Source organism: Hemicordylus capensis, chromosome 1 (assembly GCF_027244095.1).
Source record: "Hemicordylus capensis ecotype Gifberg chromosome 1, rHemCap1.1.pri, whole genome shotgun sequence".
Taxonomy (NCBI): domain Eukaryota; kingdom Metazoa; phylum Chordata; class Lepidosauria; order Squamata; family Cordylidae; genus Hemicordylus; species Hemicordylus capensis.
Genome location: NC_069657.1, coordinates 161,188,369 through 161,215,841, shown reverse-complemented (window position 1 = coordinate 161,215,841; position 27,473 = coordinate 161,188,369). Strand labels below are relative to the sequence as shown.

Sequence of the window (27,473 nt, the reverse complement as noted above, 5' to 3'; positions counted from 1 at the left end):
TGGGTTTCTCCTCCTCCTCCACTCTCCAAATACATAGGAAGGCCAATGGGATACATTGACCAGTTTCTTTGTTCCTCAGGCCTGTGGGTGTATTGCTCTGGGGATTTTTTTAAATGTGCACTACCATGAGATCAGGGTGGTGGCTGTACAGTGCGTCTTTATTAGAAACTATAAAGTAATATTGAATGTCTTGTCTTGGCTCCTGACATAATTTCAGAAAACAAAATGTTAGGGTGTGTGGGTGGGAGAGTGTGTGAGTGAGGCAAAGGGGGTGTATGTTTGTCTGACTGACTGACTAACTGAATCATGTATTACAGAAGGCCAATAGTGCAAGGTTGTGCCTGTATATAAATACTTCTAAAACGAGCAATCCATACATATATGCTATGACCAACACTTGTAGCACCTTTTGGTGCACAGAAGTTGCCTTATCTCGTATATCACCTCATAAATTCCTTGGTTAGATCAGATCAAAAGTGTTGACTCACACACAAGATTGTCACCTCCTTTTGTGTCCTTGGAGGGTTTCTATACCTTTTTATAGCTTCATAATGGATAGCCAAAACTCCACAGTGTAAGAGTTCCCCATCACTCTGTCCCTGTGCTGGGGACACAGATGCTGAAGGAGTCCTGCTGGAGAAAAGGATGGCAACTCCGAAATCCTGGCATGCAAAGTCCAAAGTAAGAAAGCCAAACACAGCTACATCCAATGGACTTAGCCTTGTGTAATGCTTGTGTAATTAGTGTGACTTGCACAACTTGCATGCACGAAGCGTTACTGGCTGATGCACCCTTACATGGTATGTCAGCCAGTGCCTGCTGCTCTTCAGCCTGATCTAGGAGACATCAGAAGGAACTTTTTCTTGTGCAGGATAGAATAAAGTTGTATCTGAAGAAGAGTCTTTATTTAAAACATGTTGGGCTATAATATTTCTTCATAACAAAGCTGTTTCCTAATACCGGCTGAGTCTCCCTTGCTGTCTGTTTTGTCTTCCTATTGATACTTCTCTCCACTTTCTTCCTTCTGACTAATCTTTAACCTTGGTTGGGAGCCAGGGTGAGAACTGCACAGAATCAGGTTTGATTGTTCCCAAAGCATCAATCAAATGGAGCCAGGGGGACAAGGTGATCTTCCAAGCCTGTGGTCCTACATACATTGGGTATTCCATTTGAATAAATGCCTTTTGCATTGTACAATAAGTATAAGACCAAGAGCATTAACAGTGTTGGTATGGTAAAGTCATTAATACGTGCCATAATTCGCCGAATTTTCTGGTGATGGGAATGGGGGTGGGTAGGGGGAAGACAGAACCTGATGAAGCACCAACACGCTCTAACTCCTCTCTTCTCTACCACTCTCCTTTTTAGACCTTGATTGAAACCAAGCTATCTCCTTGGTCCTTCAGTCCTATGCATTCACAGAACAAAGCAGAAGCCAGTCTACAAGCTACCTCATCACTACTATCTTCTTGCATGTGTGAAAAATGGGAAATATGCCTATCTTCTGTGTGGTGTTTCTCTTAGTTGCTCATGCTTATCAGTTACAACAGGAGACTCCTAAGCAATTTTACTCCTGCAATAATTAACACAGGGAAACCATAGATGGCCTTGCAATTCCAGCTACTCATAGAATTAGGGCCAAACTAGATGTTATGCTTAAATGCTGCATCTAGTTTGTGGTTTGTTATTACTTGAAAATAGCAGTCATGCAAAGGCCTAAGGTGGATAAGGACAAAGGTAGGGGATATTGGCCCTGCCAAGGAAACCACCCACAAACTTCTTACTCCCAAAGGTGCCATTTGTTGCAGTGGGGCCCACAGCAGCTTTGGTGGGTTTGAGATTTGGGAAAATGGCATGAAAGTAAAGGGTTAAACATCCCTACCTCTGCACCACAGTCCCCATCTGGGTTGTGCCTCCCCTCATAGATGCTATTTTGAAGTAAGAATAAAACACAAACTAGATGATGAGGTCATCTACAGCGTACTGGCCCTTGACCAGTAGTCAATGAAGATATCTGCCTACTTATTGCCAGTTGCAAGTTTTGCCTCTCATTTGAACAGGAGAAGCAAATGGATAAGGAGGCAATTTGTAGCATGAGCATTTGCACCCCCGACCCTCTTATGCCATCTCTGTTAAAGGATGAGAACCAAAGACTGAAATACATGTGTTTGGTTCCATCCATCAGCTTTCCCCCCCTCTTCTCAAATCCATCTGTTTCATATAAGGTGGTGGGGAAAGTACCATTTGAGAATGGTATTATGCAGGTGTAGAACGTTGTGATCTCTGCTGTCCTCCATGATCTAGTCTATTTTTCCATACGTGAAACCATTACCCCCAAAGTTGCAGGGCTTAAATTGAGGAAATCTTGAGAGAAAGGGATAAATCTAGAAAAAGTTAATATTCATGGCCCATGTCTGAAACCTCCCTGTATATCATGCTAACAAGCAGATTGTTTCTGACACAGTGGAATGTGTGCCCTCTGTCTGTCTCTGCAGTAAATCCTTCAATAGACTATTTTCCATGCTGACATTTAAACTGTAGCATAACAAGGGGCTTGTTTTGCAAACTGTGGCATCCTTTTAGGAAGCATTTGTACCCTGAAGGTCAAAGGACAAACCAGTGTTTGCCAAATCATCACAGCATATGACAAGTTCTTGATATTTGGAATTACAGGCCAGTTTGGTTGGTGGTGCTGCCAGCACAGCCTTGCATTCAGGCCTTTTGGAAATGGGTTCTGCACCCAATTCATCCACGGGTGCATTATTAAGTCAGAGGTGGCACTATGGGGGAGAGGGGCTGTAAGCGATGATCATGATTTAAAGTCTGTTTAATGGCAGCATTTGTTAGTTATATGTTAGCAGGTCTGTGCATGTTGGTAAAATTGGGATTCCGATATTGGAATTGCTTGCCCCCCCACCAGGAGGCATTAAACCGCAGGGCAAGTGCCCTGGGTAGCATTCTGGTGGTGGTAGCCCTTTAATTTCCCACCCATCACTGGCATGGGGGTGGCTGGGTGGCGCAGAGATGATCAGGGGTTCGGAGTGAGCAGGGAATGCAGAATGGTTCCCTGGGAAGCCTGCCTGCTGCTGGGAAAATGTGCAGGCTTCTGGGGATTGGAGTCTCACGTAGGGCTGCTCCCCAGGCCAGGACACTACCCAGGGGCATTTTTCTCAGGCCAGGACACTACCCAGGGGCATTTTTCTCAGGCCAGGACACTACCCAGGGGCATTTTTCTCAGGCCAGGACACTACCCAGGGGCACTTGCCCCACAGCCTAATGCCTCCTGGTGGTGGGGGCAGGGAATTCCGACATTAGAATTCTGATTTTACCGACATGCACAGGCCCACATGTTAGTACATGGAAATAACACTTTGTTGCACATTCCCCACTTTATATAACAGTAGGAAGTACATTCCAACTAAATCATTTCCTTTGGAAGGAAGATATTTCTGTAATAGATTGGCTTACAAATATAAACATTAAGCAGATTAGGAAGAAAGCAGGCACATTGACAGGTAGTGTCCATCCCCCAAACACTCTTCGAGAAAGTATAGCTTTTTCTTCTGGCAAATTCACACTGCCTCCTTTCCAGGTCTCTTAGGCCACTCCCAACTGCACACCAATCACGATTTCTTCCCACACTGCAGCTAGGTGTGAGCTAACCATCCAAATAGCTTCGGGAATCATCTGCTTTAATTGCCTAATGATTTTATTTATTTTTACACTTCTACCCATCTCTTCCTCCGAGGAGCTCAGAGCAGTGCTTATTGGTAGTCGCCAAGTAGCCAAGCCATGAGAAAGCTAAAGGGAGGCTTTGAATAGCATAGCCCGTAACACAGTGTTTCTGTGAAACTGGCAAAAAGCATAGCTCATGTCATTCCTGAGAACATGACTCAAAAATCAAGAAAGCATCTTCACAAATTAACTAGAGCAAGCAAACTTTAGTTGTTGAGTCCCCCTGGTCCGGGCAAAAGTCAGTGATTGCCAGCAAATGTCAAAGTTCACTTATGTCAGCATCGAATACGGCCAGTGATGCATATAGGAAAATCATATCCATTTTCTATGGTCTGGTTCAGATGAGGTTCCCCTCTCCCTCAGAACAGGCCTATGGGGTTAAAAAGAGCACACAAGAGCACACCTGTAGTGACATATTTTGTAGATGTCCTAAGTGCCCTCCCAGTATGTTCCTTTATTGTGTGGAGGGAGGTGGATCAGCTGAACCACTCATCTAGATGCCCTCCAAAAACTAGGTTAAACTAGTGTATTTTTGGAGTGTATGTGAGTACAGAGGTGGTTTGGACTATTGTCCCCATACCCAGTAAAGGAGTGTGCCAGGACGGCATCGGGATATCCACAAAAGATATCTCAAAGCATGTCTCCTTTTCACTTGTATGGGCCTGAAAAATATTGTCCCAACTGGCCCTTTGAGAATTTTCTCAGGCCATTGACTTCTGTAGGAGCTGATGACATTAACTTCTTAGCCTTGGCTACTTCTTTCTTGCCTCACCCTCAAGACACACATCTCCTTAAGTAGCCTCTGGAAGATGCGGGGAGGGCTATCCCAATTGAGCTCTCCCAGGTTGATGGTGATCTTTTCAAGACCTGATAGTATGAGTTCCTTGGCCTCTCCTCTACTATCCTCCTTTCTGGAAAGATGTGGAAACAGTTGTCTCCACCACATGTTTTCAGGTCAAAGTTTCTGTACTCTGAGAAACTTCCTCATGGCCTTTGAGGATGGGGGATATCCTCCATTCCAGTTCCAACACTGACCCTTATGCAATACGCTCAGGTACTTGGCTGTTTTTCCTCATCTAACTTTAAGTGCTAGTTTGGTTGCCACTTCAGCAGTTTATTTCTTGGAGTTTTCCATGCCCAAGGCTTAGAGTACAAATAACTTATTTTTATAAATTATATAAGAAAAATATATTTAGCATACTTGTCTTTATCAACTGATGTTATAGCTCTTCATCTGTAAGTTATTTTCACTACCCTTCAAAATCAGATAAAAGAAGTAAACAGTTACACAATCAGCTATTGTTGTTTTAAGCAAAACCATGTAGACCTCTTGTATAGATAAAGTCCTTCCAAATTGTTTTTGTCCCTGCTTGTTTTTCTACTGGAAAGGGGAGCAAATGGCCTCTTAATCTGACAGGATCATATAAGGCTGCTTCATCTGTACAGACAGCTGAGGTTTCAAACACTTTCTTAGTCTTATCTGATCATCTTTCAGCTAAGATGCAGCTTTTCTTTCCTTCACAACGTTTTTTTAAAAATATATATATTTTGCTAAAATGCTCTTTAAAGTAGGCTGGCCTTTCTCTTCTTATATAATACATTGGTCGTCATTTTTTGGATTTGGGGTTTTCAGAGAGGAGGATTTCCCCATTATAATGGATCAATATAAAGTGACCAGATGCAAAGCAGAATGGGGTTATTCTTTTAATAATTTGTTATAAACCACTGTGTGAGATTTGTCTGAAAAGTGTTATAATTGCCTTAAATAAATAAGGTGCAAGGTGTGTGTTCCTTACTGTAGTCCATGGTAAAAAGTTCCCACATATCTGGCCTTAGGGTGGTACTTTGCGACAGCCCTGAGCTCTGGCATAGCTTTTTCTAGAAAACAAGTCCTGGGTTTCATTCCTTGTTTTCATGACTTGCAGAGTGTGAGGAAAAATAATCCCCCCCCACCCCTGAATAAACTCCTTTCCCTCTCTCTCCTGGTTCTTCGACGTGGTCTCTGTGCTTTTCACGATTGGGCTTTGAGCCTGCGCAGAGACCTCGTCTGAGTCTTTTCAAGCTGAAATTCCTTCTCTCTGAAATGGGCGGTAGCCCAGCCCCCTCTGGAGTAGTACGCATGTGCCTCAGCCATCCTCTTCAGTCTTTCTTCATCCATCGACTGCTCAACATCTCTGTGAGTTGCTCTGAGCTGAAAAGCAGACAAACAAACATTCCTTTTTTATTTCCTATATTTTGCTGCTTCTTCTCTCTTTTTCTCAGTTCAATTTTATCTTCCTTTCAATTTGTGTTTTACTTTCCTCCTCGCAGTCCCCGCCCCCCGCCCCTTCGGGCGCGGCTTTTAGGCCTCTGTCTTGCTTATGGCCAGCAAGGTCACTTTCAATTTTTGTGTCCGGTGTAGGGCTAAACCTCCCTCCCTTGATGGACACAACTGCTGTCTATTTTGCTTTGGTGAGGCACACAAGGTGGACGCTTGCTCCCATTGTGCTAAGTTCACCAAGCAAGCGAGGAAGAATTGTGCCTCCCGCCTTAGGTCTTGGCTCTGGGAGCAGGCACTTAAATCTTCCTGAGAAGCAGCTCCTCCTTTGGAAACTCCTGCCATGCAAATAATGGTGAGCTCTTCTCCTCCAGTTTCGAGCTTACAGCCCTCTACGCCTGCCTCTCTGCCCACAGACGCGGCCGCTCCCGCTCCCCAGAAAGTTTCAGAGCCTATGGTTCCTAAAATGGCTGTTTTGGTCCCAACCACCTCCACAACTTCCTCCGCTGGCCCTGCTTCCTCAGCCCCAAAGCCGTCGGGTTCAACAGGATCCACTTCTTTGATTAAGAAAAAGAAGAACCCACGACAGTCGGAGGAAGCAGCTCAGCTTCTTAAACGGAAGCTACCTTCTCAGGAAGCCTCAGCTAAGCCCAAGAAGAAGTGCAAACTGACCAGACAGTCAGAACTGGGATTGCTCCATTTGGATCCAACTGTAGGTACCAAGATGCTCACTACTGACCCCGACCCTGAGGAAGGAGAGGAAGGTCTTGATACCGCAGAGGCTCTCAATACCGAGGAAGAGATTGAAACAGAAGGTCGCCATTATGTGCTCTCAGAAACTGAGGACGTCGCTTACGATCCCGAGGACGCTTCAGACCTTGAAGGAGACCAACAAGAGCATTCTTACGATTCTGTGCTCAGGCACCAAGGGGCTGGTTTCCAAGGTGAATTTGTGACTCTGTACCCACACTCCCGTAGGGTGACTAGCAGATCAGTCCCGGCAGGCTTCCTCCCGACCCGCTGCGGCCAGTCTTCCTACATTACCAGTACTATTCTAACTGAGATAAGAGACTAGCCTATCGCTCCTATCAACCAGAACCATTGTGTCGCCAGAGACAATGGGACCTTTACAATATCACCTGGCAGCCCCCCCTCCCGAGGGACTTTTCCCAATGCCATTCCCAGCTGGACCAGTGGAATTATGCAGCTGCCTCTAGGGACCACCCTTGTTCCCTGCCTCAGTCATCCACCTGGGTGCCTAGGCGGCCTAACAGGGCCATGCCTCCCTCTACTGCTCAACTGGCTCCTAAACCGATACCTGATGCCCCTGTTATGGCCCTCTCTTGGGACCTTTCCTTTGTTCTTACCTGTTTGATGGGGTCCCCATTTGATCCCATGGTCTCTGCGTTGGACAATCTCCTCTCCTGTAAAGTAGCCTTCCTAGTGGCCATCACTTCTGCTCACCGAGTCAGTGAAATGATGGCCCTCTGGGTAGACTCACCTTAACCTGATTTTCCACAAGGTGGTGCTCCACACTGATGTCTCCTCCTTACCCAAGATCGTCTCCTCTTTTCACCGCTCACAGCCTCTCACTCTACCAATGTTCTTTCCCAATCCGGAGGAAGCTCACCCAACGTTGCCTACACACGCTAGACCTTAGGAGAGCTCTGGCTTTCTATGTCTATTGTTCAACAGACTGGCGGTCTTCTCTGGCCCTGCTCCTTTCACATTTGGGCCCCAATTGGGGCAAACAGGCCTCGGTACCATCAAGCTGTGTTACCAGATCGCAAAGAAGCAACTGTCTTTGTCTTTGATGGCGCACTCCACCAGGGCTATGGCGGCATCGGCTGTGTTGGATCGCTGTTGATTGAGCCATCCCTCTGGATGTCATCTGCCAGGCTGCTATGTGATCCTCAACCCACTCCTTTATGCCACACTACGCCTTAGACATCCGCTCTCGTAGGGATGCCGCTTTCAGCACTACTGTACTACAGTCACTCTTCACATGATGTCCCACCTCCTGGTAAGGTTAGCATGGGGTGCAGCTTGCTATGCACCCAGTTGTGTAAAGCACAGAGACCACGCTGAACAACACCAGGTTGCTTACCTGTAACTTGGGTTCGTCTAGTGGTCATCTGTGCTCTTACACGCCCACCCATCTTCCCCTTTTAGTCTTTTAGGTCACTGGACTCATTGACTGAGGACGACAACTGGGGCACATGCGTAATACTACGGTGGGGTGGGACTACTGCCCATTTCAGAGAGAAGGAATTTCAGCTTGGAAAGACTCTAACGAGGTCTCTGCACAGGCGCAAAACCCAATCATGTAAGAGCACAGATGACGACTAGAAGAACCCAAGTTACAGGTAAGCAACCTGACATTACATGGGTTTCTCTGAGCTAGTGGACTTATGGACTTCATAGACTGAAAGCAGGACTGACACCAGGTTTGAGGGGTAAGGTGAGTTCTGGCAGGCAGTTTCCTATCTCCCACCTGCCATGACTTCCCCTCTCCAATGCCACACATAGTCACTACCTGGGGCATTGTGGCTAGTAAAACACAGCAGGCAGCATATAGAATGCTGCTGCTAACCCACCAAGAATAAAACAAATCTGCATCCACCACTGTGTTAAAGAGAGCAGGGCTATCCAGCTGGCTGGGCCTAGTTTTCTCTAAGATGTTAGAATAGTCATCAGCAGTGCCCCTTTGCAACTGTCCTCGGGTACTTTGCCCTGACTCTGGCCATGGTTGAAAAACCTTGTGTTTGAGATGTTTTCTCAGCTCTGGTTGAGCTCTGCTAATTCATGGGTTGAAAATTTAATTAAATCAGGCAGGAACAAAGGCTCTGTGGAACTTGCTTCCCTGTGGCTGTCTTCTGCAACAGAGGAGCTGCTGGGCTGTCCTTTTTTACTCTCTGGCTTGGATGCTGTCCCTGTACCAGAAGTCTGTTCAAGCATTGTTGAAACCATGTATAGTGTACATGGTTACAATGCTGCCTGGCAAGTCCTGTCTCACGCTAACACACCCTTTGCAGCCCCATCCCCTGCTGACCACAACTACAGCATTTGTCTGAAGAGGCAAAGGCTATACTAGTAGGACTAGTAGAGCCAGCGTGGTGTAGTGGTTAGAGTGCTGGACTAGGACCGAGGAGACCTGAGTTCAAATCCCCATTCAACCATGATATTTGCTGGCCAGTCACTTCTCTCTCTCAGCCTAACCTACTTCACAGGGTTGTTGTGAGGAGAAACTCAAATATGTAGTGCACTGCTCTGGTCTCCTTGGAGAAAGAGCAGGATATAAAATGTAAAAATAAATAAATAAATAAAATAAAGTTAGTCCCTCTTTAGATTTGCAGATCAGAGATGTCTGTCCCACGAAGTATGCCTTTTCTTTTAAAGCCAGTAAAGTTAGTGACAATTCACTAGCAAAATTAGGAACAGAAAAAGAATTGGGTTCTAAACACAAAGGCTAGGGAGGTGGGGAAGGGAACTCATCTGTTTGAGATAGAATGAAAACACCAAAATATTGCTGCTGCTGCTGCTGCTGCCGTAAATGGTCTTGAATCATTATCTCATGTGAGAGAGTTTAGCTCTGCTTCTCAAATACACTCGAAACCAAAAGGGCAGTGCATGCCTACAGGGCTAATGTTGAAGGATGGAAGTCAACAGGCAAGTGAAATGTACAACTCCAAGGAATAACAGAACTTAAACCCCTATCAGTGTGTCTGAAATTACTTTCCTCCTCTCAACAGTCAAACGTACTCTTGTTACACTGTGCAAACACACAGCATGATGAGGCAATGAGAGAGGAGGATTTTTTGTTTTGCTAAATTTTAATTGTTTCAAGTGTATGGCACAGGTCTTTTATATCTTTTGCACCATTTTCAGTTTTTATATGCCCATTGTTCAAAAGTGAACTTTATATATGTGGACAAAGCCCTTTCTGATATTTATTTAATACAATTAAATTGAAATAAAAGAAATGGAAAACTAATCATTGATAAGGATCATTTAATGGATGAGGCTCAATTCCATCCCAACCAGAATTCCGGTTGAAATCCTTAATCCACTCAAAAGTTATCCAAGATTAAATTACATTTTTATTACAGTGCACAACCATCTTATAAAAGCAGAGTATTCAGTCCAAACATATACAGTATAATAAAACACAAATATAATAGTCAGAGTTTCCCAAGACATTCCAGAAAGGAATGACAATGCCAAGACATTTCAGAATAGAAGGAGCTGCTCCCATCTCTAGCTTTGATATGCCGCTTGAAGTAATAGAGCAACATAGAGGATGTCACGTTACCTTTTGGTGGTCCTTGACCATGCTCTCGGGTTGCTGGACTACTTTAATTTCAAGGGAAGCTATTTTAATAATATTGCTGTTGCACAGAGCATGATTTTATGAACCATGTTTGAGAGTTAATCTGGTGCAGAAAATTACTACTAATCATAATTTCTCATGGGTTTGTGAACAGAGGAAAATAGACACAAGTATGATCTTCACAGGAATGTACACAGTTTTTCCTTGTGACTGCTTTCTGTAAAACATCCACAATAATGCATCAGGTAGCTCCATACTGTTTCTTTCCAGAAATATTTAAATATTTTTGCACATTGTAATATGAAACAAAAAAGCACTAAGAAATGTGTTAAAATAGGAAATGCCTTAGACAGTAGGCTCTCTTGAAGTCTTTCACCTTTTGTAACACTGAAAATTCCAATCAACATGTCCCTATGGACATCGTCTTTTTCCATATATATCCAGAAATAATTCACTTGTAATTGTCTTATCCTTTAGGCTGGGCAGTGAGATACTTAAAACTAGAAATAAATTGTGTTCAACTGATTCAAAAAAGTGAATGAAATTTCTTAGCAACTGTAATTCTCATAGATAGAACCTCAGTTATGTGCTCAGCTTAATATTGCAGTATATGTTTTATGATGTCTTTAATGTCTCTTTATCTCAGGTTCTGGAAAGAGAGAGGGGTCTGCTCGTCCTCTCTGGTATGTTTCTTCAACCTCCCCCTAATTTTGACTTTCATTGTTTTAAAAATAAACAATACTGTTTGATTTGAAAGTTCAGTATGCTGTCTGTTTGTCAACAGGTCCTTTGCTCTGAGTCAGTTTTACTGGTTGGAGCAGGTCTCCTATGGTGGGTTGTCTGGCTTCTTGAAAGGGGTTCAGAAAAAGGTTGTTTGGAACAATTAGCATTTGCTCTCCCTCGTATTTGCCTGAATATCTTTAGTCGAAAGAGCAAATGTGGCATAGGAATGGATAGTAATGGGCGCATGAGTTACTCTTGGCTCAGTGTCGAAGTGCATTGCATGGTGGATTTCTGTTTGATCCACATTTAAAAAAATAAATCCCATCACCCATTAAGCTTAGGAAGAGCTGAATGTTTTAAGGCAACAGGGCTGGAGCCATAGCTAGCACCTGCTTTTCATGCAGAAGGTCCCAGGTTCAGTCCCTGGCATCTCCATGTAGGGCTGAGAGGGACTCTTGCCTGAAACCTTGAAAAGCCACTGCCAGTCAGAGTAGTAGACAATACTGAGGTAGATGGACCAATGGGCTGACTCGGTTTAAGGTAGCTTTTATGTTCCTATGTATCAACTTTCCAATGATGGAAAGAAACTTTTCACACTTACAGCGTTTGTCCCTGCAGACTGTGAAAGTGTGTTCAGTACAGGGGTGACACTTCTGAGCATGTTAGTGCCAGTGTGGGACTTGAGAGTGCATTCTCAGGATGCTTTGCTCAAGTACAGCATCTTCCCTTCCTAACATCTGAAGAGGGCTTTGAATGTAAGAAGTATTTGGCGCAGAAAGTTTTGGCACAGTACAGACTGCTTTAATTGAATTGCTAGTATTTGTCAAGGGTTTTGTAGAAAGAAGTGCATTGCTACAAATCGTTGTATATTCTTAAAAAACAAGTTTCTCTTTTAGCACCTCAACAAAATCCAGTATCACAACCAAAGCTATTGAAACCTCAGAGTTCAGAAAGGCCTCCAGCAATGGGATTGTGAAAGCACTCAAATCTACTACAACAGAACTTTTGCTAGAATCCAAAGAAAGACCAGCAGTGAAGAAAGAGACGTCCATTGTTTCTTCCCAAGAAGCCAAGCAGAACAGATTAGACCAGGTGAAGGAACCTAAAACAGAACCACCTAAAGAAGGGAGAGGTTATCGGGTTCTGCAGACAACTTCAAGCACCATAACTCTACAGTCTGTTAAAGTACAACCTGAACGAAAGGCAGAATTGAAAGCAACTTGTCCCAGACAGGAAGAGAATGGACAAAGGATAAAGCAGTCGCTGACGCCAAGTTGGCAAGCTTCCACTTCTACCAGGCTTGGTGGTCTGAGGACTAAGGAACTGGACGAAAGTGTTGGATTTAAGAAAAGTATCATAGAGGTCAAGAGGGAGCCTCAGGGAATCCCTCCCCAGTTTGAGAGTCGCCCTCAAAGTCAAGAAGCACTGGAAGGAGAAGAGGTTGTATTCAGATGTAAAGGTAAACAGACGGAAGCTGAAAGATTTCATCTATTTGCAGCATAGTTAGGTGGGAATGAGATGGTAGAACAGATTGTACCTTTAGACTGCAGATGTCACATTTTTCGTAGGTGACCCTTCACGTACAGACTGCTTCATAGAAATAGGAAACTGGCACAACAAAGAGGCTGGGCTAAACTTCTCTCCCTGGTGTACTTTTTTTCTTTCCCTTTTTACATGGGGGAACATTCAGAAACCGTATTTCCCACCTGCAATCTGAAGTGGTACAGTCCACTCTGCCCACTCAGGATTCTATCACATCATTCTGCTGTATTATGTTGATTAGACCAAAGTGTTCAGTTGATATGGCTGAGGTGGAAAAATGATGATTTGGATGTATAGGGCGGCCAGTGTTTTTAGGTTGTTAAAACCTAAGTATTGGTTAGTAAAGCCCAGTATTTGTTTACTCAGGACTAAGTCCCACTGTGTTCAGCAGCCTTACTCCCTAGTAAGTGCGTTTAGGATTGTAGCCTTCCTGAATTAAAGTGTTTTAAGTGAATTAAAATCAAACCTGTTTGATTTTTTTTAATCTGACTTTTGAGAATGCCTAATGAGGACAACAGTTTTACTTAATAAAAGGTATAGAAAAATAAATAAAATATTCCAGTGGCTTGAGAATTCCACACTGTTTTAACTTACTTTCCTTAAAGAACGTAAGCTTATGAAATCACCCAACATTCCGTGTGTGTATATGTGTGTGGGTGTGGTGCCTCCCTGCCCTCAACTTCGTAATGCCTGGGCCAATATGAACTAAATTTGCTACAGTTGTAGCGACACCTCAGTGGCGTAGTTTGTGATGATGTCCTCCACCCCGATTCAAGCTTGCAGCTATGTGAATGTTTGATGCGCAAGTGGGCTAACTTGTGGACTGCCTAACCAATTTGGACCAAATGTAGTCCAGTTGTAGGAATAGTGAAAGTAGGCAGATTAGTTCTTACCAGAACTTCTTTTTTATAATAATATCAGCAATGACCTTGGCACTAGTTAAAATATGAAGGGGAAAAATCCATGTTTTAAGCCTGCAATTAAGGATCAACTATTGTACTCCGGGGTGTTTTCCACCCAAGTCATTCTTGCCTTCACAACTTTCATAAGAATGTTCAAATTTGTTTTTTTCAAGTGAAAACGTTCAAACAGTAACTTTACTGCTCATATATTCTTAAATGCATGGAGGTCAGGTCTATCAATGGCAACTAGTCTGGATGGCTGTAGGCTACTTCCAGGTTCAGAGGCAGGATGCCCTTGAATACCAGTTGCAGGGAGCAATAGCAGGAGAGGGGACATGCCTTTTCTCCTGCTTGTGGACTTCCCAGAGGCATCTGGTGGGCCACTGTGGGAAACAGGCTGGACTAGATAGGCCTTGGGCCTGATCCAGCAGGACTCTCATATGTTTATGTTGTTAACTCATGCCACATTTGTGTGTGTGTGTGGGGGGGGGTATGATTTAAGGACATTTTGAAACCATAAAGGCAAATATATTTTTTCTCAATAACTAGTTTCAGGAAGGCCCAAGGCAAATGTTGAATGGTTCAAAGAAGGAGCCCAAATTGAAGCAGGAGACGGAGTCCAGATATATGAAGAGGATGGGATCCATTGCTTGTGCCTGAAAAAAACCAATTTGGAAAACAGTGGGTCTTATTGTTGTACAGCCTCCAATGCTAGTGGCCAAGCTTCAACTAGGTGGATATTAACTGTAAGAAGTAAGTACTTCTATAGCTGCTTAATTTGCACTGGTTTGAGGTCTTGGTTGCTTTGAGGTCTTGGCTAATACAGAACATGGGTTATTGTCTCCTGATATGGAAGAAGGAAAAGATGTACATTCAACCTCATGATGTAATATCTGATGGCTTCATAGCACCTTTTGGACTTTAGGGAAATGTTGGTTTTGACCAGACCACTCAATGGTTTTGGTTTGCATAATTAAGAGGCTTAAATATTATACATGCTTACTTGAGAGTAAGCCCCATTGAATACTGTGGGACTGTGTTCAGTGGTTCTGAGTAACCAACCATGTACAGTGGATGCACCTTTCTAATGATGCCACACAAGCTGTTCAGATTACTACACCTAATTTTCATTAGCTGCTCCATTTTTGTAGACCTACCTTCTCCTAGTTCTTAAACTTCTATTTATTTAAAATGTTGTAACCTGTTTATAGCTGAAGCTTTCAAAGCAGCTGGACAAAGCCTTTCTCTCTCTCTCTCTCTCTCTCTCTCTCTCTCTCTCTCTCTCTCTAAGCAATCTCAGACCTGCATGACCAGGTTAACAAAGGCAGTGTGTCAATGGGATACACTGGGTAGGGACAGAATTTCTGGGAGAGAGGGTTGGTTATGAAGTGTCTTTCCTCTCCCTTCTCCACTGGAAACATCCTCTGCTGAGATCACTTTACAACAGAAAAGAGATTGACCAGGTTAACACATAGCAGAGAACCCGTGGTTCCCCAGCTCAAGATATTGGCACTGCAGATGGTCATATATCTCAGTTTGTTGGAAGTAGACAAGGTGAGCCAGAGGTATGCCCACTGTCTGCACTTCCCAGCAAGACCTTAAACGCTATCTCAGCTTGCCTTGTGCTACCCTTTGGTATGGGCAAGCCTTCCTTATGTCAGCCACCTCACAGCCGTAGGTCTGGATTGCAGAGGAGCTGATTCGCCTGCAACAAACAGCAACCAACAAGGGAGATATATATTAGATTCCCACCTAATAACAATCACCCCAAAAGAATCCAACCACAAAGTAAATGAGCCTGGAATAAGCCAGAGGTTCATGAAGTGTATGGATGTAGGTATAGCATGACCTCAGAGCTAGCAGCACTTGGTTTGGCAAGCCAGCTTCAAATCTTAGTTATGCTTGTTGGTTTGATTCTCCGTGTGAACCTCAAGTGCCTGCCTTGGTGTTACAGACAGTGGTTACAGACAAGTTGCTTATTGGCTTTGCAGGTAGGTTCTGTGCTATGTGTGAACCATTGTCAGGATAACGTCATATCTGAATGCAATGTACATAGTCCCTTGAATCATAAATTTACAACCTAATTGTAACTAATTTTTGACTAATGGTGATCTGGCTTGACAATGTGGTGTTAAAGCGTCAGTCACATTCGTGAAATGTTGCTTGGTCTTTTTATAACACACATGCAAGAATCCTGCTTCTTCCTTCCTTCTGCACATTTTGTAGGAATGAATTTCCCAATCTGATATAGGTGTGCTGAAGTTGTGTTACTAATACAGTAATTAGCTATGTTACTATAGTTTTGTTGGCAATCTACAATAATGAGGAAGAGCTCTTTCAACATTATGCCACTGTAAGCCCTGAACATTCTATTGGATAAAAATCAAAACCATCTGTCAACTCTGCATAGCCACATGCAGACATCTACTATGTGATAGGAGACACCACCTTCCAAATTTGGTGCAGATCCACTGAAAAATGGCTGAGATAATTTAAATATCACCCCTAAAAAGAGACACCTCATGTGTTTACTACACTTTCTTGCTATTAGATAACATGCCTTATTCAACTTAATGCCCTGTTAAATGTTTTTATATTTCTCTGATTTGTAGGACCTAAGGTGAAAGAGATTGCTCCCCACTTTTCCAGTGTATTGGAATCCTGCAGTGTGAGTGAAGGGCAGGATTTTGTGCTTCATTGTTCAGTTGAGGGCACCCCTGTGCCTCAGATCACCTGGCTCCTCAACGGTAAGTCTTGGTCAGAAAAACACACATAAAGAAGCACCTGTACTCCAGCTGCTCTCCTGCTCTGTAAACGGCTCATATGCTCTGTAAACTCAGACGATATTCACAACACTGATTTGATTAAGTGCCGTCAAGTCACGATGAGGCAGCATAGCAGGACTCAGGGGTGGGGGTTCATAACATCACCAGTCCTTAATAGGCAGATCACCAGTCTCTGCACCTGAACTGTCTGTGAGAAGATTACACTTGATCCCCGTAGAACTACTGCTTCAAAGAGAAGGAGGCGGCTGTCCTTAGGTTTGAATGGTCTTATCAGGTATTCTGGGAGGAAATAAGAAAATGGATTTGCTGCAGTTTTCAGAGTGCCCAGCAGGGGTCGTTTGTGACAAGGTTGAACTGTGACCTTTTCCCCTTGCTGTTGGCCTTTAAGGTTATGTGTTGTGGTAAGAGACTGCAGACTTTTAGAAATCTGGATTTTGTATGAACAGACAACAATTTACTGATTTATTACTGACCAAGGTGAATATGACATTGTCCCATTTCACCTCTTTCCCCGTCTATTAAATGTGGAGGATTGTACATATAAGTGCATGTAGAAGTAGAGTCCCACTAAAATTGGTGAATGCATTGAGACTTGATCAACACATTCAGGAAAATGAGTTGGAAGAGTGCTGAGATGGTAAAGTGAGACCAGATGGCAGAATCCTTTTGGTTTTTAGAATTCTGCTCCATGTGGAAAGTTGCCTGCCAATTTTTTTTTAAAAAGGTTCTATCCTGCCTTTTCCTCAGCTGTTGTGGATTCCTGTTTGCAGGGATAGCACTGGCCATGAAACTGATTGCCAAGAAATTTAGGACTGACAAAAGGAAGTAATTTTCACACACAACGCATAATTAACCTATGGAATTCTCTAACACAAGTTGTGGTGACAGCCAACAGCCTGGATGGCTTTAAGAAGGGCTTAGATAAATTAATGGAGGACAGGTGTATCAGTGGCTGAGGGGTGTAGGCCACCTCCAAACTCAGAGGCAAGATACCTCTGAATATCAGTTGTAGGGGAGTGACGGCAGGAGAAAGGGTATACCCTCACCTCTTGCCTATGGGCTTCTCAGAGGCATCTGGTGGGCCACTGTGTGAAACAGGATGCTGGACTAGATGGGCTTTGGCCCTGATCCAGCAGGGTGATCCTTATGGCTAAGGCTCCCACCACTTGGGTCAACACCAAGAAGCTGCTGGCCCTTTGCCCCCTTACAGGGGTACCACCATCAGGGAGTGGGGCCAACCCTGCCTCCCTTACTGTCACCACACTTTCCCATTCTCTCCAGCTACATCTGAGGACATCTGAGTGGGTTATCCTCTCCACATGGCCCAATGTAAATTAGACAAGAGCCTTTAAGAACCTGGGAAGGATAAGCCCACCCAGTTCTTTTAGTCATGGCAGAACTCTTTTTCTCTCTACTATTCTGATCGTTCTTCTGTTTTTTCGTTCTAATTCTTTTAAATTTTAAGATATTCCACTTCTTCTGTACCCCTTTAAAAAAAGAGTTACCTTTCCCCTCCGTTTCTCTCCTTCCTTCATCTCCAGGCTAGAGCCCTATTTCCTTGCTCCTTCTCCCTGTGTTGTTCTCTCCAAGGGCGTAACAAGGCTGGAGTGGGCCCAGAGACAAAATTTTAAAATGGGCCCCTCGCTGATACACACACACACACACACACACACACACACACACACACACACACACACACTTCACAATATACAGTCATGTGACTTGCCTCTGGGGGCCCCCTCGAGGCGTGGGGGCCCCAAGGCAGCTGCCTCCCCTTGCCTAATAGTAGTTTCACCCCTGGTTCTCTCCCTGCGTTTTGCCACTCCATGGAGCAGAGCAGACATGTGTGGCATATCTTGATGCCAAAAGGGAGGAACCAGGAAGGTCTCCTTAAGCAGCTCAGGGCTGCCAGCGCCATTTGGGCAGAGCGAGTAGACGCTGCACTGGGTCTCCTGCTTGCCGGCTGTGAGACCTAGAGCAGAGCAGCGGTGCGTGGAGGAGATGCGGGCGGTCTGGGTCTAGCCTCAGCTTCGCTCCCAGCTGCTCCACCTGTGCCGCAACAGCCCAGTTAGTGCTCTGACTCCCAAGTGGGAAGGATCAGCATCAGGATCAGCATCAGGAAGGATCAGCATCAGGAAGTGCTGCGGGCGGGCCCCAGCACAAGCGGGAGCCTTGCCCAGATGAGAGGGACCTGTGTAGCCGACACCAGTACCACCAGGGATTTGGCCCTAATTTCGGCACGAAACGAGGGAGCGGAGGCTCCTTGTCCACACAATATTTCAGTGGCCCTACAAGTGAGATTGAGCAGGGTGGCAATGGCAGCCATGGAATGACCGCAGCTTTTGGTGAGCTCTGACTGTGTGGGAGGCAAGGGGCAACCAATCTGGTCAATCTAATCCACAAGGACTTGTAGTAAGCGTTCAGGCATCTGCTGGATATTGGGGCCATTGAGTTGGTTCCACAAGAACACCAGGATTCTGGCATCTATTCTATGCTCTTTATCGTACCCAAAAAGGATGACTCCCTTTGGACTCCTGAAGTACCTAAATCACTGGGTGAAGAAACGTAGATTCAGGATGGAGTCCCTGAGGTCGATTGCTGAGGCTCTTCAGCACCTGGACTTTGTGGCCTCAGTTGACCTCGAGGCTTACCTCCGTTTCCTGATTCATCCTGAGTTGTCATCTGCTACGTTTCATGTCAGTACCGAACTTTGCTGTTTGGCCTATCGTCGGCTCCACACATATTTACGAAGATATTGATGCCAATCATAACACACCTTCAGGGGGTCCGGGTATACGCTTAGCTAGATGATTTGCTTATCAAATCTCCAACATTACAAGCGGCTCGACAAGATTTCAGGGCAACGTTATAAGCATTGGAAAACCACGGTTTCCTGATAAACCACGAGAAGAGCCATCTAGATCCCTCATATCAGCTCATGCATCTGGGCATTTTAATAGATTCACAAAGGTAGACTGTTTCTACCTTAGGGGTGCCTCCAGACATTACAAATGGCAGTATTACAGGTAATGAACGATAGGGCTGTTTCTTTAGCAGCCTTGGCACGATTCCTGGGACTGATGGTAGTGTCATTGGACTTGGTGCCCTGGGTCCACTTCCACTTACACCCACTCAAGTGGTTTCTCTTGCCTCACCATCAGGACATTGCAATCAAGTCAGACAAGTTGGTTGAAGTACCCGTGTCTGTACTGCAATTGTTACATTGGTGGATGGACCTCATGAACCTGCAGAGAGGCAAGGGGTTCCTAGACCCTCCCTGAGTGACAGCAATGATGGATGCCAGCAACTGGGGTTGGGGAGTGCATGGTCTCCAGATGTCAGCCCACGGAACTTGGTCTTCCGCAGAACAGACTTTCAGCATCAACTGGCTGGAGTTGAGGGCATTCAGGCTGGCACTCCTTTTGTTTCAACCCACCCTGCAGAGCCATCACGTGTAGGTAGGTGAAGATGGACATCACCAAGGCAAAGGCCCATGTCAATAGGCAGGGGGGTGGGGGTGGGACGAGATCAAAATTGTTGCACTTGGAGGCAACTCTACTACTGCACTGGGTGAAACTGCACCTACTGTCTGTCATGGCACACCACGTTTAGGGGGACTGGAACTCGGTGGCAAACTGGCTGAGCTGTCAAGACCTCCAACCAGGGGAGTGGGAACTCAAATAGTTGGTCTTCCATCTGATTACATCTCATTTCGGCAGTCTGAAGATCGACCTCTTCACAACTGACAATGCGAAACTACCACGCTATTCCATGCGGTTTCACTGCTGGCAAGAGGAGGCAGTGGATGCCCTATGGGCTCCCTGGCCACATGCCCCACTACATGTGCCCCCACCAACTCCTCTGCTCAGTCATCTGCTTCGAAGGATCTGTCTTCTGTGAGCGGAGGTCATAGTAGTGGCCCCATATTGGTCACGGAGGCCTTGGTTCATGGAACTGCACACCTGTCAACCTTAAAACATGTTAGGTTACCCATAACATCGGACCTTCTATCTCAAGGGCCAGTTCATCATCAGGATCCAGGCTGGTTAAGGCTAGCCTCCTGGAGACTGAGCGGCACATATTGAGGGCACATGGTTACTCCAATTCAGTGTTGAACACATTTTTGGCATCACGATATCCCTCCACAAATGGGATTTACCAGTGTCTGTGGAGGGCCTTCCTTCGTTGGGCTGCGAGGAACCCGGTTCTGGGGGGTGAGACCATTATGAATCACCTTCTTCAACTTCTACAGGAGGGCCTCAAAAAAGGGTTGCGACCAAACATGTTAAAATGCCAGGCAACCTCCCTGGTGGGACTCATTAGCCGTGTTTCCAGAGGATCATTGCAGTCTCATCCTCATTTGAAGTGTTAGAGGTGAGACTCTTCTGTCTTCTCCTACAATATACTGCTTTCCCTCCTGGGATCTACACAAAGTGCTTCAGGGTCCGCCTTTTGAGCCGTCACGTACCATACCCCTCAGGATTTTGACTATAAAGTTGGTTTTCTTAGTGGCAGTTTGGTTTGTTGGTTTGTTTGTATTTATTTAGTTATTTACCATATCTCTGGGTGGTTTACATCAAAATTAAAACAGAAAGTAAAACATTAGTTAAAACAAAAACAAAATTTAAAATATTATAACAATTTAAAATTCTTTAAAAAATATTTTAAAATAGCATTAAAACCATTAAAATAAAATTAATTAAAAGCCTGGGTGAACATATGTGACTTTTAAGACTTTTTAAAAGCTGTCAGAGATGGGGAGGCTCTTATTTCACTAGGGAGTGCATTCCAAAGCCTCAGGGCAGCAGCGGAGAAGGCCCGTCCCTGAGTGACCACCAGACGAGCCGGTGGCAAATGTAGACAGACCTCTCCAGCTGATCTCAGTGGGGTTCATGACAAAGAAGACATTCTCTTAAATACCCAGGGCCCAAACTGTTTAGGGCTTTATAGGTTATAACCAACACCTTGTATTTGGCCTGGAAACATATCGGCAGCCAGTGTAGCTCTTTCAGTACAGGAGTAATATGGTCTCTCCGAGATGACCCAGAGACCAACCTGGCTGCTGCATTCTGGACCAACTGTAGTTTCTGGACTACATACAAGGGCAGCTCCACATAGAGCACATTGCAGTAATCCAGTCTGGAGGTTACCAGCAGGTGTACCACTGTTTTGAGGTCGTTCATCTCAAGAAATATCTGCATGCAGAGTATCGGAGCTCTGGGCCTTATCTGTCCACAAGAATCTCTGTTTTCTCTCCAGGGATTCAGTCAGGCTTGTTCCTGACCCCTGTGTACAACCAAAGGTACCTTCAGTTTTCCTTCAGTCACAAGACATAGTTCTACCTTCCTTTTGTCCTAACCCTGTCCATCAGTCAGAGAAGGCATGGCATAAGGTGGATGTACACAGATGTCTCAAGAGGTACCTGCAGTGTACGGAGCAATCCAGGGTCACTGAGTCCTTGTTCGTCTCTTTCTTACCAACATCAGTGGAACAACCTGTCTCCTTGACTACCATCGCTCACTGGATAAAAGTGTGCATTTCATTGGCTTATGAAACTCAGCATATCAGGCCACCTACTAAGATCTTGACACACTCCACAAGTGCAGCTGCCATGTTGGTGGCATTTTCCATGAATGCTCCTGTTCAAGAGAGATGTCGGGCTGCTATGTGGAAGGTGCCCTCTACATTCACAAGGCATTATAAGCTGGACTCATACGCCACATCTCAGGCATCATTTGGCAGACAGGTCTTCCAGCAGGTGCTTTCCCCTGAGTAGGTGTGAGTGTCCCTCCCAATCAGTGGCTATAGAGCTGTGGTATGTCCCACTCAGATGTCTTCGGATGTAGCTGCAGAGAACGGAGCATTGGTCTTACTGCGAAGGCTTCTTCTTGCACCTGCATACAGGACATCTGGCCCCACCCTAGGAGTCCGCGCACCCACTCATGGGAAATTGGGAGTTAAGTTTTTTTGTTATTATGCACAGAGTTCTGTTACCTTAGGTGATGGATTTCCCCCCTCTGGTTTCCCCCCCATTTTTTGCATTCTTTCAAAGGTTGTTTCTATTTGCTACTTGGCCTAAAAGAACTGGGCGGGCTTATCCTCCCCAAGCTCTTAAAGGCTCTTGTCTAATTTACATAGTCCTACCTTGAACCACGTAGAGAGGATAACCCACTCAGATGTCCTCGGATGCAGCTGCAAGAAGAAGCCTTCCCAGTAAGTGACCAATGCTCCGTTTCCTAGCTGTCTTGCTTTCTGGGCACCCCAGGGTTTTTAAACTGCAGGTCAGTGGCAATAGCAGCAAGGGAGGTGAAGATGGAGCTCCTAGGCTGGAGCAGAGGCCTCTGCTTATTGTTGCTGCTTCACTAGTTGGATCACTTTCTCTCATTTTCTTCCCCCTTATGCTCTCCACCAACAGACTAGTGCACTTTTTTTTGCCCCTGAAACAGAGCTGCCCAAGTCTGCCCAAGGAGGAGAAAGTGAGAGAGAAAGCAATCCAGCTAGTGAAGCAGTGGCAATGCGAGGAGGCTGCCACTCCATACTTAAATGCTTTGTTCTCGTCTCCCTCACTGCCACCTGCATTACTGGCCTGCAAATTAAAATGCCAACATGCCCGGAAGGTAAGACAACTAGGAAATGGAGAAGGGTATTGCCAGCAAGGCCAAGGATTGCCCTATCTCCCAATGCTGGCATCAGGGGGCTGGGTCAGGATACAAGGTAGGGGGCGGGACAGTAAGCGAGCGTGGCGAGGAGCCAGGGAGCAGCAGCAGGAGGCAGGTGAGGCAACACCCATGAGGTAGATGGCACTCTCAACTCAGTGGCACAGGCACCCCATGAGACATTGCCTCACCTTGCCTGGTAGATGGGCCCCAGTGCAGGCGGACTTGAGATTACAGGAGCATTACAAATTATCTCCCACATGAAGTCTGAAGCGTTTAGGTCCATTCTACTGTCGCAGCACTCTACCACTTTGTTCTGTTATAAGTGTAGACCATGCCTTACTTTCAAGCAAATATATTTCAAGCCCCTGCTAACTGGGCAAAGAGGCACCTTTTTAATGTGGTGATTCTCTTTATTTAGCAGGGGGAGAGTAACGGCCCTATCCATCCCCAGCACAGTACCTCCAGTGACTGTTGCTGGTGTCTATCTTGTTTTTAGAATGTGAGCCCTTTGGGGACAGGGATCCATCTTAATTATTTATTATTTCTCTGTGTAAACCGCCCTGAGCCATTTTTGGAAGGGCGGTATAGAAATTGAATAAATAAATAAATAATAATTTATCTGAGATTTGAGATTCAGGACAGCTGAAAGGAAGTAGTTGTTCACACAATGCACAATCAATCAAAGGAATTCATTGCCACAAGTTGTAGAGATGGCTACTAGCTTAGATGGCTTTAAAAGGGGATTAGACACATTCATACAAGACCAATCAGTCTGGCTTGTTTTGTATGAACTGATGGCTATAAAGGAGAACCTCATTATTTGCGGAACTGCTATTCGCAGTTCCGTGTATCCATGGGGTGCCTTCTTGATACCCATTTCTAGTATCCGTGGATACTATTGGGTTAAACACCATATACCTACAGTTCTTAGAGGGCTGGAAGTTACTGTGGAGGTCACTTCCAGCCGCTATTTGGTTTCTAGGAAGCCAGGAAGAGATGGGAGGAGCCATTTTGTGTCTCATTTCTGGGGGAAAGTGGACATCCCCCACAATTTTTGGTGGGTTTGGGGGACATTCTGTCCTTTTGGGTGACACGTGGGTGACACATTCTGAGCACAATTCTTGAGCACGTGGGTGACACATGGAGAATGCCAGAGTAGGTTCTGGCCCAATTGGGAGCTCTTTTTGGGCTTTAAATATTTTTCCCCCTCCACCCTGGAACCTAATCCCCTTTCCCCATAGACCTAATGCCTCGTTACTTGCAGTTCCGTTACTCGCGATAGTAGGCGAGGAACAAGGTTCTCCTGTATGCTATCTGCAGGTTCAGAGGCAGTATACCAGTTGCTGGGACTCAATTATGGGAGAGGAGTGTTTCTTTCTTGTGAGCTTTCAAAGGGCATCTGGTTAGAATTGGGCACTGTAAAAATAGGATACTGCACTAGATTTTTTTCTATCATGCTCCATCATGAGTTCTTATATTTTATGAATCTCAATCCTTTTGCCCTAGTCTGTGACTCAGCATTCCTGTGGGGAAACAGAATTGTTCACATTAAGTTGAGACACGCACTGCAAATTTGTTGGTCTTTGACTCCATGAGACAGAGAAGATTTATTCCAAACCTGTGTTCTAGTTTCTGGTCATAAATTGTATACACTAAGGAGTTGCTGTGGGGGCTCTGACTTCCTGGGAAAAAAAGAAATTGTATTGAAAAATCATGAGTAACATACTGATTTATTAGAAAAATATCCAAAATATGAGTTTGACCTATCTTAGTTACCATACTAAGATAACTTCTGGAATAAGTTACCTTAGAAGAATATAAGTTATAATTCTTCTACCAAGAATACTTCTGGTCCTAAAAAAGATAAAATCCATCTTGGTTCTGTTGTTGTCTCAAGTATTCTTGTGCTTAACGATTGCTACTGGCTTTCCAGATCTGCCACTCCTGTCAACAGACCAAGGCTTAGACTCTTCATTTCTGAAAGGGGGAGATGATGGTTTTCTCATGTTGCCCATGACAGTCTAGTCTCACAGACGTTATAGGGTTGAAGTCTCAGAAGACAAAGCCCTGATCCATCACTTTCATTGATGCCACATGGGAAGCTGCTTTCTACCAACATTGGTCCATCTAGCTCGTTATTCTCTATATTGACTTGCAGTGGCTTCCCAAGGTTTCAGGCACGAGTCACTCCCACTTCTATTTGGAGATGCCAGTGAACTTGGAACCTTCTGGATGCAAAGCAGTTGCTCTTCCACTGAGCTACAGACTCATTCCCTACCTTTGCTGGTGGTCTTTCATAGATCTGTCCAGCAAGAAGTGCGCCCTACAATTCCTACACGATGTTTTTCATTTTGTGTAATAGATTGTGCCTTTTTATATTTGTGCCATATTCAGAACTCTGCACAGTTAAGGAGTCTAATGGGAGGAAGGAATCTGCGGTTTGAAAAGCTAGTTTTCAAACCATGTAGGGCTGTGGAACCCAAAATGAAAATGTGTAAACTGACAGACAGTGATGACTTTAAGTAACAGAAGTGTAAGAAAAATGCAGTTGTGAAGTAAAAAGAGAGGCATTGAGTATTATCTGTAAGACATAAACATGTTGCTCCTATTCCTGACTCACAGAGCTCACAAGTAATTTTCATCTCTCTCATTTCTGATCATGATACATAGCTGTTTATACATCATTTGGAAACAGACTGGGGTGGATTATAAACTGTAGTTGAATGTCGGCATTTCTTGTAGCTTTCAACATATACCTTCTAGAACATGATTTTGCTTAAGGATCAAGTTGGCTAATTGCGATATCCTTGTGAATGCAAACAATCTGCTCTTCTCTGTCATGAAGGATACACTACAGGAAAGGGGTAGCCGTCTGTAACCAAATAAAGGAGAAAGTTGCATTCCTTATCCGCGGCTATTAACTCCAGGCATGCTTAATGGTGTCCATGGCAAAATGGTTCACATAGAGTACACAACTTTTAGTAAGGTATCGATCTTTCAAATAGCTTTTGCCAGATCTTTGGAATTTACAAATTAGAACATTTCCATATTGGGTCAGGCTTGGATCCAGTGGTCCCCACGGCTGGAAATTTAGTTGCTCCATGGTATATAGATGGCACCTGCCTAGTACACTCAGCTTGTGCCAAGAAATGCCTGGAATACTTCTAGACCGGGGCAAGAATTTTGGCAAGAAATAGGGAGACTTTAAAAACAAATCTAAACTCCTTATGCAAGGGCTGAGTTCTATAAACAATGTTCAAATCTAGAGAATGATTGCAGGACAACAGGTTCCAGTATTGGCTTACGTGGCCATGCATGGTGAAAATAAGACATACAAAATTAGGATGAGGCTCCATGATTATCAGAGAGCAGATTGATGGCAACAAGGAGAAGAGCCTTTTTTGAGAGTGGCATCTTCAGTGTTGAATTTGCTCTCCAAAGAGGCCCACCAAAACAGATGAATTTTGCATTGGCAGATTTTTATTTTGTTCTGCTGGTGATTTTATATGTTTCTAAAATAACACACACAAAATCACCAGTGTGTGATTTTATAACTTAAAAATTACATCGATGTGCTTGTTGATTCTGTTAACGTATTATTATGTTAATTACCCTGAGGATTCTAATATATCATGTTTGGTGAGATATACATTTTAAAATAATAAAAATAAATTAAATGAAAATATTCTAGCCAAGAGAAGCAAGATCAGGACCAGTTTAATATCGGTCACTGGCTGAAAATGGAAAGCTTTGGACATCAGTACTTCCAGTTCTGTAAGAACTACCAATAAGGCAAAATACCAAGAGTTTCACAGAAGATTTCAGGAGCTAGATCAGATAAAGGTAGAGAAAGCAGAATAGAACAAAGGGGAAAGAGCCCAGCGCCAACCAGGAATGTATGATGACAGGCAACTGTCACACATGCGCACTTTGACTCAGTATGGGAACTAAAGTTAAAATTTTCATTCAGTTATGATAGAGCATTGGGTGACTTTGAACATGTAATATCTCTTAGGTTATCCTTAATGCCACTTAGATATACTTGGAGGAGAGCTGGTCTTGTGGTAGCAAGCATGACTTGTCCCCTTAGCTAAGCAGAGTCTGCCCTGGTTGCATATGAAAGGGAGACTAGAAGTGTGAGCACTGTAAGATATTCCCCTTAGGAGATGGAGCCACTCTGGGAAGAGCCTCTAGGTTCCAAGTTCCCTCCCTGGCATCTGCAAGATAGGGCTGAGAGAGACTCCTGCCTGTAACCTTGGAGAAGCCTCTGCCAGTCTGAGAAGACAATAGTGAGCTAGATAGACCAATGGTCTGACTCAGTATATGGCAACTTCCTATGTTCCTATGAGGAGGAGTAGAAAACAAATGTAGCAAACTTTCGTTGCTGTTCCCATTATTGAGATTTATTTTAAAACATTATATCCTGCTTTCCTTTTGGAAATGCAAAGTGGCTAACAACAAAACAATGAAAATACAATAATTTTTTTAAAAAAAAAAACCAAGACCAATGGTAAAGTGGCCACAAAATCAATACAAAAC

The 27,473-nt window shown here is 44.4% G+C and overlaps 1 protein-coding gene across 5 annotated transcripts in view; it reads left to right on the top strand.

Annotated features, from left to right (window-relative positions):
* MYLK (myosin light chain kinase) overlaps window positions 1-27,473 on the top strand; it is a 359,252-nt gene that overhangs the window by 142,637 nt on the left and 189,142 nt on the right. For all 5 annotated transcript variants that reach the window (XM_053251749.1, XM_053251736.1, XM_053251728.1 and 2 more), the window contains 4 exons: window positions 10,969-11,005; window positions 11,942-12,504; window positions 14,039-14,242; window positions 16,102-16,236. In XM_053251749.1, coding sequence (XP_053107724.1) covers window positions 10,969-11,005; window positions 11,942-12,504; window positions 14,039-14,242; window positions 16,102-16,236 — 939 coding nt within the window. The remainder of the gene's footprint in view (window positions 1-10,968; window positions 11,006-11,941; window positions 12,505-14,038; window positions 14,243-16,101; window positions 16,237-27,473) is intronic.